Below are 15,964 nucleotides of genomic sequence, written 5' to 3' on the forward strand. Positions count from 1 at the left end.
AAATGGTGTGATTTTGCAGATTTTTAAAGAAAACACACCTTTGAAACCTTTTCTAGGGATTTGACTTTTAGAGGATACTAAAATAAACACAAAAGACTACCATTTAAAGTTGTATGTGCCTCACCTAAGCCAAAATAAGAAAAACTTGAGTCCCTCTCCAGTGCTTTTTTTCATTGTCATTTATTTTACGAGTTCGAAATGAAGATGGTCTGGCTCGCTTCAAGCAAAGATGAAGAGGGGGCTACAGAGATTTTGTTAACTTACTTCTTTCGAACACCCTTTAAATTTTCAAACTTGCAGTCTTTAGCCCCAAATGACATTGATTAAAATGACATCACTTGAGGCAATTTACAAGACTTTTGCACTTCCTTCTGGAGACACAAAAAGCTTTGTAAAACTTTTCTTTCGAAGGACTCCCCAAGACCTCTAAACAGACTTTGTAAAATTGGTGGCGTTCCCCCTTAAAGAACACAAGGGTCCCTAATTTATCATGTTTCAAATGTTCCTGCCAACAGCTTTAATGCTTAAGATGACTGAAAATGTGCTTAAATCAACACTGCTCTCCATTCATTTTAGTAAAAAAGGTACATAGTTTATTCACCTCATTGCACCTCAACAGCACTACCACTCAAAGCTCACTTAGCATGATCCTCTTGTTTTCCAGTGTGGTCACTCATGTTTAAGTTACATATTCATGGCTAACTGAGGAGCTGCTTGGTGCCTTGAATGAAAGTGTAAAAAAAAGTCATGTTTTATGCTTATTACTATTTTATAGAAAATCCGTATTTGGCTGGTTACTTCTTCACTTCCCGGTGTTAAGGTCACAGAGTCAGAGTTTTGATCAGATCAGCCTTGATTGCTTTGTTGACGTTATCATAATTCCCATAACAGACTTCCCTGACACACACACACACACACACACACACACACACACACACACACACACACACACACACACACACACATGCAAACACGCAACCTCATTCGCAGATATTAGGATGTCCTCCAACAGCTCAGGTCACTCCAGATTGCATCAAAGGTCCTTTAGCACTGACATTATCACTGTATTTTTTAATAAACTGTGGTTGTATTGTGGAACAGGGTCATGGTGTGCGTGTGTGTGTGTGTGCGCGCGCATGCGTGTGTGCGTGTCGGGAGGTTAATATTATCTGCCTCCATATCTATGTGTCCTGTCCTGTCTGTTTACCTGTCTGTCCTTTCCTGAAGGTATGTCTGTCTGTCAGATTGTATGTCTCTCCTCTGAATGTTTTAGGTCACTCTGCTGTTTCTCACGGTAGTTTTGAAGGCGAAAGAGTGAAAAATTCAGAAACTCAAGATGGATAAAGTATGGTAGTATATAGCATATAGATTCTGGGAATATCTGTGGTGTTTTCTCTGCACACAACCATGAATACAATCACTACAGTTGTTTTCTTTGTTTTATGAGTGCGTAAACCAAGAGGTAAAATAGTAATATCATGTGATTATGAAGCTACACACAGGAGCTCATGATTTACTGTCCATTTAAAAGTGTGATTTTGTTGTAAAATTTGGAATTTAATGATATTTGTATAATAGAAAGTGGAGGTACCTTTTCCTCTCTCTCACCACCTTGTTTCCTCTTTCTAATGTTGTCGTCCCTACATTTTCATTATCTTCTTCACTATCTATCTGTACTCAATTATGTTTCCGCTTCTCTCTTCTTTTACCTTTTCATTTTACTTCACTCTCTTAATTTTATGTATAACCTCATCTTCTTACGACTAGTCCTCCTCCTGAACTTTTGTGCCTCTCTTCCCTCCCTTGCCTCGTTTCCTCGCGCATCTTGCTTACAGCCCAGTCTCTCTGGTCCATTTATTTTTTTATCCATCTTTTCTTCTTTTATTGTTCATCGCTCCTTGTTTCTTTATTGCCCTCCCCTGTACTTGTTGTATAACCCCTAATATCCACCCGCCTTTTCTCCCACTCCTCCTCTCGTTTCCCCTCCCCATTCACCCTTTTCCTGACTTCCTTTGACGTTTGAAGGAGAGTGGGGATCCTTTCAGCTGACAAAGGGAGAGGGGATGACGTCACAGCAGACATGATACACCAGCATCTGCTCTGGTCTAAAAATACACACCACAGGGCACACACAGTCAGTCTGCAGCTGCACTCAGCATTTGTTTCCACCTCCACGCTCTACTGAGATGGCCTAACTTTTACACAACTGGGGCTTGTGGGCACGCTGGGTTACATGCTGCTGGCCCACAACTGAGGAGCCTTGTGTTTAGATATTCAGGTTTAAAGACCTTAGGTGGATGAAGGTGTAGGGCAAAGGTTTGCTGATATGAACACAATGGCAGGTTAGCATAGTTATTAGATTAAATCCAGCCTGTTATTTACTGAATTCATTTAAACTTTCTTGTTGAAATTCTCTAATTAAAACCTAATAAGTGCAAAATATTGACAACAAATGCATTGACTGTAAAAGACAACTGTTCAGGGTAGTAACTAAACTAGATCTGAATTTATGGTAATCTTTTTTTTAATTTACCCTAATGTTGAAAATGATCAGGCTGGCCTTTTCCCCCCCAATATATTTATATTTAATGACAAAATTTCATTATTTGATATTCCAGGAACTTTACAAAATACCTCAAATGTAACATATTTTTACTACATGTGGGTCAAAAGTGATCCAAATGCATTTTATTTCTGAAAATACAATGAGACAACAGAGCGTCTTCACTCCAAACACAAATTTACAGCCTCGTTGTGGTCATGCTACCACGGTGTTGTTCGTTTATAGCCTAATGTTCACGTTTTTCGTCTGGTGATTGCATTTAAGCTTTAAAAAATATAAGAAATGTTGTTCATTCGGGACAATTATCCTGCTGGACAAACCAGGGCAATGCTAACCTCTGCATCAGCCTGCAAAAACTGTTGTCCTTGCAGCACTGTATTATAATAAAATTACCCTACTTATTAGCTAGCTAACATTAGCTTGTTAGCTAACCTTACTGAAGCTGTGGATGCGCTATTGCTGCGTAGTTTGCTAAGTTGCTAAGTTGCATAACCTGGAGAGATACACTATTGTTTGCAAGGTTTTCAATTTGATTAAAGTGACTTAATACTATGATGATGAATACTAATGAGGCATTTAAATAATTATTTGAGCAAAATTATGAAGATGGTACAAACCCTAGAGATGTTTACTTCAAAAACCTTCTATCATTACAATATTGTCTTCAATATAAACTCTAAAATTATTACATATCAGATCTATTTGCCTCTCAGTACTCAACTGTCCTGCGTTTGTTTCTTATCTCTCATTTTCCTCTTCTCCTCCCTGCAAGTTCACCTTTATCTGAATGTTTTGGGTTGTGAGTGAATTATAATAGTTGCTCAATTCCCGACTGTTTAAAAAAATCTGGATAGTCACAACACACACACACACACACACACACACACACACACACACACACACACACACACACTTTACCCCCTGAGTAATCACTTCTTTGAGCAAGGCACTGTACCTGCAGCTCCTCCAGTCCTCAGCAGTGGAGGACTGTGTGAGTGCTCTGTAGCTCCCTGGTGCTACAGTGGGTGTTTGTGTGTAACCCTCTCGGACCCTGCCTTTCCTCCCTAAGGCCATCACTGTAAATAAGAATATGTTCTTAGTGAAGTTGCCTGGCTGAATAATTAGTGTTTTTTATCTGCACTGCTTTTGTGCTCATAGGTATACACTTCAACAAAACCCTTTCTGTCCTTTTCTCCTGCTCTGTTACATCTGGGCTATTTTTACTATTTTTATGATAATTGATGAATGTCATTATGCTCTGATTTTGATGTGTAAAGTATTTAAATATTTACCTGAAATGTTAAAAAGAAGGATATCTTCTTCTTCAGAAAGTGACACTAATGTGGTATCTTTCTTTCTGAAAGTCAGACATAACATCTACTCAAAAATTTCCAGAACAGCATAAATTCTAAATTCATTTTGCCGGTGTGATGTACTTTCTCTGCACACGTGGAAATGTACATGCTTTTAAAGTAATGTATGCCTTTCTCTATTTTCTTTCCTCTTTGTACTTGCATGTGTGTGTGTGTGTGTGTCTTTTTTCTTTCTGTTGCTGCTGTTGGCATGTAACTAGGGAAGCGGAGCAGGCAGGTCTGTCGGACTTGGAGATCATCTCGCAGCCAGTGGAGGATGAGAACCAGTGCTTGGCTCCTCCAGTCCAGCTGGTGAGTTTTGGCTACAGAGATCTGCCCCTAGCAGCTCTGGACCTCTCGCTGGCTGGCTCACAGCTCCTCTCCAATGCAGATGAAGATGAAAACAGGGAAGGGTGAGTAAAACTACTGTTGTATAGTGAGGATTGCTCTATGTGATGGATACTTTTGGTTTGTTTGTTTTGAGTATGGTTTGCTTCTGTGGCAAGTGTGAGTGACAGACGTGATCATTTGTTGGTTTCAAATGGCTTTTTGAGTGAATTCACAGTGACAATAATTTGCTTCTGTGAACAGTTTGGCAACAGGGAGGTGTGAGTGGCACATTGATGGTATTTTTTTCTACTGAAGGTGACTTTTCTGAAATCATTTGGAAGTGGCACAAACACACACTCACAGTCAGTGTTGAGCCAACAGATTCTTGCACATTATGAGCACTGATTTGTTTAAGGAACTCAAAAGACTTGACCCCTAAACACAACTAAACATATCACTCCTGTGAAGACACCAATTGTACATTACTTTCCCATCTTTCTTATGCCCTGAGCTTATCGTGTTTACTTGAAAGATGGACCAGATTTTGGAAACTGATCAGTCTTTTACCTGTATGCAACTCTTCACTTATTTCTGAAGGCTACAGATGATTCCCCATCTTCTCTTGCTCAGTATTCTTAATATTGCCGATTTCACGTCATGGCGTATACAAATTTCTAAAAAAAAAAACTTCTTCAAGAGCTTTAAGTCACCTTCAAATTGTTCTACATCACCAATGCATTATCATATAGGAAAACCTTTCTCTACAAAAATCTGAAGAAATTATATGATTGAAACTAATACTGTGAAGTGGGATGATTGGCAGAGTTTGTGTTTATAGTCATCAGGCTCGAAGTCACACAACCAACAATAACAGAGGGGCAAAGTGTTACTTGTTTGTATGTGTTATGTTTGCTGCAGTAGTGACCCAGTAATTTTTGTTTTACTCTTGATACTATTAGTCAATTCAATTCAATTTTAGCATACAACACCCCTCTGTCCTTAGACGCTCACATCGACTAAGGAAAAACTCCCCCCTAAAAACCCCTGTAACGGCAGAAAAAAGCAAAACTCTTTTTTTCCCCCGTTATATTTCACAAATTCAAGTAAAACATTTTTGCAACCACAAACTCAAATTCATTGATCATGATGATTATTGTGAAGTTAGTGTTATGCCTGGCTTCTGGCATGAATCGTCAAAAACCATACACAAGGTAAATTAGAAATTTAAAATGCACATTAACTGCAGCATCATCTGATTCAACATGACTTATTAGATACATTTTCTTTTGTGTGCGAATTTTATGAAAAATACAAAATACACTTTATTAAAGGATTGTTGTGAGTACATACATTCATAAAGTGAAAGTTTGCTCAGAAAAAAAGCCTGCTGAAACAAATTATTATTCTGAACTTGGCAGCTTTGCTTTGAGGTGATTACACTGGACAACGCATCAGGCTTGAGAGCCAGTGTCAGCAGTATTAGGCCCCTCATTCTTACTCGTTCTATCTAAACATACAGCTCTACTATGGAGGTGTCCACCTTTCACACTGAGTGTTGAAGACCTGATTGATGCAGAGCAAACTTCACTGAACTTCCCACTGTCAGCAGTCTGATATTATATGTGATTTTTTTAAACCAAATTTCTGCACTGAAAACATAAAAAAATCATATTCACTGCAGATTATTAATGTTACATTTACCGCACCACCGGTGTCTAGTATGGAGCAATCACTATGGAGTCATGAGCAAAAAGGAGGCATGGGAGAGCTGTGAATTCCAGGAGAGACTATCTTACGTTTGGCGCGAGGCGGCGCGCAGTTGTCAAGTGTCAGACCGATGCAGTTGTCATTTTCACGCCCGGCGCCCACGTCCTTTAAATGACAAATGTACCTGCGCCCATCTGTGCACCCCTGAGGGTGTCGGTCTTAAAGTGAGGTGTGGTCAGGTGCGCTGTTGGTGGATTTTGAGGCAACAAAAAGCGAATGTGCCATTGACCAAATAAAAGCTGATCTGAAGTCAAAGGCGCAGTCTGTTTCCTGCTATTTAAATGGCAGATTATTCAGATAGCAAGATGCACCTGCCAGCGGTTCAGATGTTTGGATAAGTCAGGTGGAACATCACAATACAGCCCTCAAAGTCGGAGCATTTGTGGCATGTTGTGTGTTGCACAACATTGATATGCGTCACGAACGCCTCTTGGACATAAATGAGGTCACATTACAGGACATAGGAAGGCGTGAGGCTGAACTACGTGTGCCGGTGCCGGTTATCCCAAATATGCCAGCATCAACACGCGCACTAAGAGATCAGCTGGCTCTTCCCATTTCTGCTTGATTTTTAGCTCACATCCTCACATCATTGTACACTTTTCTGCATTGTAAGGCCGTTCTGGAGGTTCCAAAAAATGACTGAACCTGCACCGCCACGTCCTCTCATTGCTTCTTTACCTCCTGCTTTTGGTGGATATCTGCTGCTTCCACAAATCATCTGCTCATGCGCCTTCAACCCGCGCACAAGCATATCGGGTTCTTCAGTAAAACACCTGTCACATCTGTAATTCGCCAAATCCGTCATTTAGATCGCAATCCGCCAATTCCGGGCGCCTGGCGTTTAAAGGGAATGGGAGCTGACACACAGATTGGTTAATTCACTTCCACCCAAAACACAACCATGACCAATACAGAGTCTAAATACAACCCCTCTGCGCCGTGCGCCGCACCTGGTGCCGATATTATCCGCCGTTTACCTACCAAAGTGGACCTTGGCACCCTTTAAACGCATTTATGCCGTGTGCTTTAGACCACGCACTATAGATGGTCTAAATAGCACCCTCAGTGTGTCCTGTCATGTCAGTCCTTTGAAGTAGCCTCACATGCTGCACCTTTTATTTCTACATTTTGTAACCTCACCTGTAATATGACTGAACTAAAATGCATTGATACAAGACATTCTAGATAATTTCAGTTGCAATAGAAGCCAACCCCAGTTAGATAAAGGTTATGCCAGCTACTGAAAATGTAGATTGTTAGTGTACAGGTCAGAATTTCAATGTAATAAACACGTATGGGGCTCTGGAGGTAACTTTCCAAAGTCTGACTAAACAACCCTGGTGATGCCATCAGGGTTATGTTGGTTTGAGCTTTGACACTAAACATGTTTAACAGAAAAACTGTTACAAACTTGTGGATTTGAAAGATGTGGACATTTCCCAAGCAGGGAGCGCCTAACCAAAAGATGCTATCAATGCATGATGAGAAATGTAGGATCCATTGTTTATTGAGCTTGACCATAGACTGTATAAAACAGTGGACGCAGCATCTGGATCTAAATAGTGAAGTCAATGTGGAAGTGCCATAAGCTTGCATTCTTTAAAAAGGCCATCAGGAGGTGACTTCACTGGTTGCAAAAAGAAGTCTGATTATATGCAAGTCTCTGAGAAAATGACTACTTCTCATTTGATTTATTACCTCAGTAAATATTTTCCTCATGAGTGTATGAGCTGAGTTGCTAGTTTTAAGTCTTCTTCAATACAACACAATGTTTATTTTGTAAACTATGGCCCCCTTTAGAGTAAAATAGAAGATAAAGCAGGGGTATGCTTTGGGGTTTGTTTTAATAGACGAGTTGCAACCATGGTGACCTGTCAGTCAGAATAAAGGCATATCAATGTATATACCTGGCTCTGTACATTTCGGTGAACTTGTTTTTGGTGTACAGGTTTTCTTCTTAAAACTTTGACTCTGAGTGTGTTCTCAGTTAATTGGTCACCTAAAGATGTGGAGCTTGACTCATACTTGGGATTGAAAGTCAGGACATGTCAGCCTCTGGGGCTTTCATCTTGACAATTCTTTTCTTGTAATCTGTCTCTTGTTAGTCCAGACGTTTCTGAGAAGATACAATTGTTTACAGTTCAGATTTTCTATCCATTTTGCTCTATGACTGCACTCTATTATTAAGTTTTAGTAATTCACCACTTAGTCAACATTTTGCTCAACATATCATAGTAATTGCTGCTTTTGTAATGCAATATGTCAGTATGGTAGGGTACTTTCACATTTAACAGACTTACACTTATTTCATTTTTTTTTTTTACCAAAAAGCTCTCTTTCTCTCTCTCTCTCTCTCTCTCTCTCTCTCTCTGCCTCACACATACACACACACACACACACACACACACACACACACCATCACACTTGCATAAATGCCACATAGTATGCATGATTATCATCCATCATGTGTTAAGTCTCCCTCCCCAAGTCCTTGACTTGCTGTCCCTGTAGCTCAGTATTAACATCAATTTATCATTAAGTGACAACCTCTGGGTTGTCCAGCATCCATAAGTTAACTGAGATCAATTCATCATTTCAGACCAAACATCCTCCCCTTGCCTACTGACAGTAGGAGCCTTTATTGTAAGCGACATTTTGCAGCGCAGGAGCTAATAACATCATGTTCTTAATATCATATAATAAGTCTTTTGTCAAACTATGCTGTCATATTCTATTGTTTTATTGGGTTTGAAATGGGTGATCAAAAGCAGGCTGTTTAAGGTTTATATGGCAGCACCATCAGTTGTTTGACGTCATTAATACAGCACGGCCTACACTTAGAAGTCGGTTATGACCTACAAATTTCCACAGACTGATTTAAATTTGTTTTTTATGATTTATATGTAACCAGGCATCAATACTTGGTGATCACTTTTTGCTTTTACCATCCCTACTCCCCCTTGTTTGCTGATGCTAGACAAAGAAACAGGCTTTCTTAATGCACCCCTCTGCTGATAGCTTGAATGTAAAAGAACACTACAGATTGTTTATTTTTCAGATCTTTATTTGATCAATTAAAGTTTGATCAAATCTTTTAAGACCGATTCATCAATTGTTGATTAACCCTTTGAAACGTGTGCAAATTGGCTTAATTTCATTCAAAAACATGGGAAGAAGGCAATGAACAACAAAAGAAGAAATGACCTAAAAATGTACAAGGGATTCGTAAAAGGTTACAAGAAAATCACCTGAAAATTCATAAAAAGAAAAGAAAAGAGAGAGAAATTTGCTTAGAAATTATAAAATATGTGGAACACAACTTTAAATATGTTATTAGGATAATTATAAATATTCTCCCTAACATTTTAAAAATAATTTTCAAAATATACTTTTTTACTTTTTTTTTTTTTAACAATTTGTCACTCTAGGTTTCAAAGGGTTTATCATTATCATTCCTAATACAGATAAACAGAGAGAATACTGTAATTTTCAAGGCTGCGTTATTTAAGTTAGAGGTCTGTTAAATTGAGGACCTGCTGATCGTGGTCCTTGTTTTTTTTGTCAGCTTTAACATGATAATGTGAAATTCTAATGCAACATATGGATATGAGGTCACATCACAGCTGTCCTTTTGATTACTCACAACATTAACTGATTTTTTTTTTCTTTTATCGTGCAAAACATGCTCACTGTCCCGTCTTTCCATTCTGTCCAGCAACTGTGACTCAAACCTGGCTCTCTGCGCAAGCTCTCACTAGGATGCACATAAACACCATAAGCTGTAGTACAGCATCCAGCACCGCACACGCCAAATCCATACACACTCCCTCATCCAAGCACGCCGTTTGACACTAAATCAGGTCTCACTCCATTGGTTCCCTTCAGTTAGCCAGTCATGGCCAGAAACAGATGGATTTCACAGACACACCGTCAACAGTAGGCGGTGCCGACACTCACACTGCGCTTGTATCACAGCCAGTACAACCCTCATGTGTCCTATTTCATATCAGGGTCAGTGATGGCATGTATTTACATCCCTATGCATAATGGATAGACATGTGTATGTTTGCTGTTTTTGTCCTCGCTGTCTTGGAGCTGGTGCTGTTAGGAAACATTCAGCGTACAGTGATTAATTATTTATGCAGCATTTTCAGTTGTAGCTCAACCTGTGAAATACCTGTAAGGCTGTTAAGCTAGTAGGCCAATAACTGGGTCACGGGGCTGCTGTTGTTGAGTAATCACAAAACGAGGCTACCAATATCTTCAAATGAGTTTAGGTTCGAGGGCCAGAGACTAAAGTTCTTCTTTCTGGTCTCGAGGCTAAGAAATTGTAAGAACCCCTACTGTAAGAAGCTCTAACAACAGATTTACCAGTCACTGCGGTGAAGGTTATTCTACCAGTGAGCCCAATTTACTCAAACTGTGCTTAGTGCGATGGGGTCACTATTTCATATTCAAGTCATTAGTGTGAAATGTCTTCCTGTAAAAATGCTGCCAGTGGGAGTTGTAAAAGTCATCATTCTTTCGTTTAGCTTTAATGAAATTCCATTTAAATCCACCAGGCATGAGCTCCAGTAATGTGTGCCTTACATCTCCACTATACCTTAAACGCCACGCTAATCCCTCACATTAATCACTATTACCTCTACCTCTTGCTCTGTTATAATATCAAGAACCGTGCTTGCATCACATCATGTGTTTTTGCCAACCTGTGAGATTTTTAGACAGAACACAGGCACGAAGTGAAAATCAGCGCTGAGAGAGAAAAACTGTGAAGAAAAGAGGCCCCCTCTGACATTAAGGCCGCGTCATTAGAATCAGTGAGATGTAGCAAGAGCGCATGTCACTGAATGTGTCAGTCAGCCCGCTGCACCTTCAGGACCCAATTCTGTTTTATTCTGTATATTTCAGCACCACTGGGATTTCAGTGATTACGCCCATGCCTCCTTCTCCTCATTACCGTATTGATCTACCTGTCAAAAGACAGCGGCCATTAGCCTCCTTAAATGACATTCACGAGCACCACGCCCGTGCATCATCATCATGTTTTACGACGGCCTCCTGCAGCAGTGGGCGGGCGTCTTTAGTCAGCGATTAGGCTACCCGTGAGTTGACTTTGTTGGGTCATAACAAGTGTGTAAGCACCATCAGGTATTTGCTTCAGAATGCAGATGGGAGAAGCCAGAGTGCATCGAGCAGAGAGACCAATTGCTAAACTCACCTCTAGGGAAATGGGGCGGAGGAAATGAACCTTTTTTATGGGCGTGTGGAATGATGAAGTGAAGTTGAAAGACAGCGAGACAGCGGCAGTAGGACGGCAATCCACAGACATCAAAATGAAAATATATGTGGGAGAGGAAATTGTTAGCTGCTCCACTGACTCTACCTGGGAAGGTGGATTGCCCCACATCCACCAGCACCACCAACACACCTCACCCCCACACCCCTCCACTCCCAGCCTGCATTAGCTGGCTCATTGGCTCCCTGAGATAGTGAAGAAGCGTCATGAAGAAAGCTGTGCATGGAAAATGTTTAGGCATGCTCGGTAGTAATGTTTGGCAAAAACGAGAGCACGCTCTCCTGAAAGTGAAAATGTCACAACCATGGCAGAGGTGTTTCATCAACATGGTGACGGCTCATTGGGTGAGGAGTGGAGGTTATTTTCACTGGCGGTTTGGGAATGCCTCGCTGTCAGGAAAACTTTTCTCATCGAATCATTCCAGACAGAAAGTGGGTGTAAATTAAAAATATGCGAAGTAAACAGATATATCTTCTGTTGCGGTGTGTTTAAAGTTTGTGTCAAATTTAATGTACCAGCTTGTAGCGTATTTCAAAGTTATTGAGCTCATCAGTTTCGTTGTCCCTAAAATTGAAACTGCGGAAAGAAAAATCACACATTTACATTTTTGGAGCAACAGACAACTTGCAGGCTGTATATATATATATATATATATATATATATATATATATATATATATATATATATATATATATATATATATATATATATATATATATATATATATATATATATATATATATATATATATATATTGGATGCTAAATGAACAAAGCTTTGCAATATCATGGTTTGCCTGTACTGTATGGTTGCAGTGTGTTTCACAGCAGGATGCAAGCAGAGAGGATTAATCAAGAGAAAAGGCTCTTCTGTCAAGCTGCCACTGTGTGATGAAGCACCTACTGTCAGCCATGTTTGCATATCATAGCCTGTAGCATTGTGAAGGTGGAGCTGACCTTACTGCTATCTCTCGTACAGGGCGCTGCCCTCACTTCACATGACAGCAATGTAGTCACTCACACAAATCCCCTCCTCTGTCTCTCTCTCACACACATATCTGTGCATGCATGAACAGAAACACAGAGTATTTATACACTGAGAGAGAGGGAGCAATGCCAGGCATGAAAAGCTTTCTCACTGCACTACATAGTGGCTGTTAATCTAATCCTCTGTAATCATGGTTCACTTCATATTCCAGTTTATACTGTGCTGTCACATCTCATTAGGAACAATAGTGTTCCTTCATTGATGCTTCTGCACATTTAGATAGGCTCTTCTTTCTCTCTCTTTCAGCACCTTTCTACATATTTCTATATTCATCTGGATTTTTCTCTTGCTTCTTCCTTCCATTTGCTCAGTTTCTTACTCTTTTCGCACTCAGTCTCTTCTCCTCCCATCGTTTTTTTTGCCCTCGATTTCACACAAAGTATGTCTTCCCATACTGAATCCCAATCTGCACTGTAACTAAACTAAATGCCAAGAAGCAGCCCGTGTTTTCTCATCACTGCAAAATCATGCTGCACACGCTCGTCAGCACATCACCAAAACTACCAGAGGCACCTTCGCGAGCCTCTAGGTTCACAGTCCTGTGGTGAGGGTGAAGAAAGGTGGACAGGTTGGAGATTTCCAGCACCCGTTTACTGTATTGTTGCCTAACACAGTGTTCCTATCAGGAGAGACGTGGGCGACATTGTGGGAGGTGGTTTTTCTAGCTAGCATCAGGGGGCAGTTGCAGTGTTAGCAGTTTTGGCGTCATGGTAAGTGGAGTGTAGTTATTAATAGAGTTGGGCCCATCCATCTTCCTGTCTAGGAAAAATACTGGGAGGACCAAGGTGGCGTGGGCTTGTGTTCAGCACTTTCATGGCCGCCCACTCTCCTCCTAGTCATCAAGCTGCTTTTGTTTGTTTGCTCACTTTTTTTTTTTAGGTTGAAGGGTTCTTTTGGTGCATTTCAGCTTGTATTTGTGTAGGCTGCTGCTGGTGTGTGACTTTGTTGGGGGAGGGGTGTGTGTGAGCGTTTCTAAAAGGTGGCACCTTGTACGGTAGCCTCCAGTGTATGAATGTGTGTGTGTGAAAGCCCTTTGAGTGGTGGATTGACTAGAAAAGCGCGATAGACGTGCAGGTCCATTTACCACTCCAAAAGCTGTTGCAAGACTCAATCAGTGACTACCAACATATACCAACATCTGTGCCATGATACACACATAAAAAAGCTATAGGAAATGTCAGGGCAGAGTATGAGGATATGGGGACTGCCTGGGCTTATTATTATCTGAAGTATTGGGCTAACACGTGCATTAAAGCCTGCAGTGTAGAAATATCTTAAGATTCAAGTTGCCAGACTGGCTCAGCAGACCACCCCAACTCTCTCCCACTGCTGTTACAAGTGCACACCTGAGCAGTAGAATGATGTCACCTCCCATCCCAGTGATGGGTGTGTGGCTGCCAGACGCAGAGACAGAAGCATATGTTGCTGATACGGCTGTTCCAAATGTGCAAGGAGTCCAGGGTTAGGTACCAACACCAGATGGTTCATCTAAATCTGTAGTGTGCAAGGGGGGGGGAAGGAAAAAACAAGTGCTCCTACCCTCTGCCACCCACCAGCTTTAGGCCAAGGGTCCAAATGTTCCATTTTGGAAATAACTACTGGCCCGCTTGCAAGTTTCAGAAAGAAGGAGAAAAAAAAGTGGCCCCTTGCATATAATCACAACCATCTCTGGGGGATTTTGTGGCGGGCATAGCTCTGAGACCCTGCGCAGTATTTTACCACGTTATTAAATGGACATTTAGTTTTAACACTACTTCTCTCTAGAAGAAAAAACGAACCATCTCTAAATCTTTATTTTACACACTGCGACTTTGTTTAAGGAGGGAAAAAAAGTCAAATGTTTAAGTCTTGCTTTTTGAAATAATGCATTCTCTGAAGGCTCTTACCTGGTCGAGGCAGTTTGGCCTGATTTAATTAGGGAGCACAGGAAGTTGTCTGAGACAGCGCCCGGGGAGTGGCCAGCCTCCCCGTTATCTCCCAGGCTTCTTAATTCCTCTGCCACAGGGATAGTTACTAGCCCGAGTAGTGAAGAACATAAATGCTCATTGTTTGTCAAATAGATGTTTTCTGTCTGTCTTGAGGACGAACGGACATGGATGAACTTTTTATGGCAGAGATTCTCAAAATTATAAAAAATGCTGAATTAGTGCTTTTATTTTGAAAGCAGCATCTGTTCAAAATGATGTAATTTGCCCTCACGCTCCACTACTCTTCTTTCTATAAATACACCAATAGTTTAGCAGCCCAACAGAACAAAACAACAACACCACATTATGAGTGAGTTAGGTAGTTAAGTTTCACCATCATTAATTGCTTAAAAGTTCATTTCTCTTGGTAGGAACAACATTAATTCTAAACCCCCATTTTACCCCCAACCACAATTGGATTGGATTAGGATTAGGGGTGGGAGAAAAATCGATACAGCATAGTATCACAATATTAAAAGACAGTCACCAAAAATACACAAAAAACATTTCTGTCCAGAGAGCATTGGTGTGATCTAGCAGGACTTGAATATTTGCTTTTACTGCATCTTATTTCTGGGGCTCAAAGTAGCTCAAATAAAAACAATAATATTAATTGATAGATACTATTTACACCTGCATGCTGCATTTGCTGCATTTTAAATGAGCTCCACAATGACTTCTTATTCACATCAACTCACTTCTGCCATTTCAGCAGAGATCTGTAACTAACCGCAGTCAACAACAGTATATTGATCTAGGCTGGCTCCGATTGGCTTCACACATACGAATGCACACATATGGTATACATGCCTAGAATACAGAACACACCGACGCGGGCGCTCACACACAAACACACACACAGTGACCTTCCTGTCCCCTTGTAACAAACAAATGAGTCTTTCCCCACCGTTCCCACAGGACGAGCTGAACACCAGTTGCCCTTGTTCACTGTGTTGTGCACACGAGGAAGGGCTCTCAGTAAACTTAAGCATCTAGGTGAACGTTAAATGTAATCTAAATCATGTAAATCTGTGGCTGTGCCACCCCTCTTGTCCCACTTCTGTAGGGTGAGACAATTTATTTAGAAAAAGGTATTTTGGGAGCTTTCCAGTTTAACAATTTCTAAACTGTACTTTTTACAGACATTCTCACCATGATTTTCATCAGATTATAAACCTCTGGGCCCCACTTTCAATTTTAACCTTTTATTTTCTTTATCAACCAGCTACAGTACCACTATAGTTAGTATCAGCTACTGATGCTAGCATGATTAGAATGAAACTAAGAAGCTTTTATGCACGTGCTGCACACAAACAAATGAAGGACTTTAATAAAAGGTATGCTTGCCAGACAATACTAGGGTAAATGCTGTATAGTTATAATTTACTTATCATAGCTATTGCCGAGGTGAAAATATCCCCCAAAAAACAAAAGATGCTCTATCTCTGAGCAGTAGTCAGTCCCTCAGAGATTTGTATCTTGATTCCAGGGTCAGTCATTTATTCTTCTGATTGTGTTTCTACTGAAAGTGCTGCAGGAGTTTTAAGGCTTGCCTCTTCCCTGCTGATGTGTTGTGATCAGTGGCGCACAGGCATTGGTAATGGGGAACCTTTCAAATGTAAAATTAATTACCTGC

At 40.5% G+C, this 15,964-nt stretch overlaps 1 protein-coding gene across 2 annotated transcripts in view; it reads left to right on the plus strand.

Annotated features, from left to right (window-relative positions):
* Positions 1-15,964, plus strand: part of LOC121965014 (transmembrane protein 266-like) — a 61,491-nt gene that overhangs the window by 16,720 nt on the left and 28,807 nt on the right. For both annotated transcript variants that reach the window (XM_088079555.1, XM_088079563.1), the window contains exon 3: positions 4,137-4,328. In XM_088079555.1, the coding sequence (XP_087935681.1) occupies positions 4,137-4,328 (192 nt within the window). The remainder of the gene's footprint in view (positions 1-4,136; positions 4,329-15,964) is intronic.

Source organism: Plectropomus leopardus, chromosome 1, assembly GCF_026936395.1.
Source record: "Plectropomus leopardus strain MGB_pleo_1.0 chromosome 1, ASM2693639v1, whole genome shotgun sequence".
Taxonomy (NCBI): domain Eukaryota; kingdom Metazoa; phylum Chordata; class Actinopteri; order Perciformes; family Serranidae; genus Plectropomus; species Plectropomus leopardus.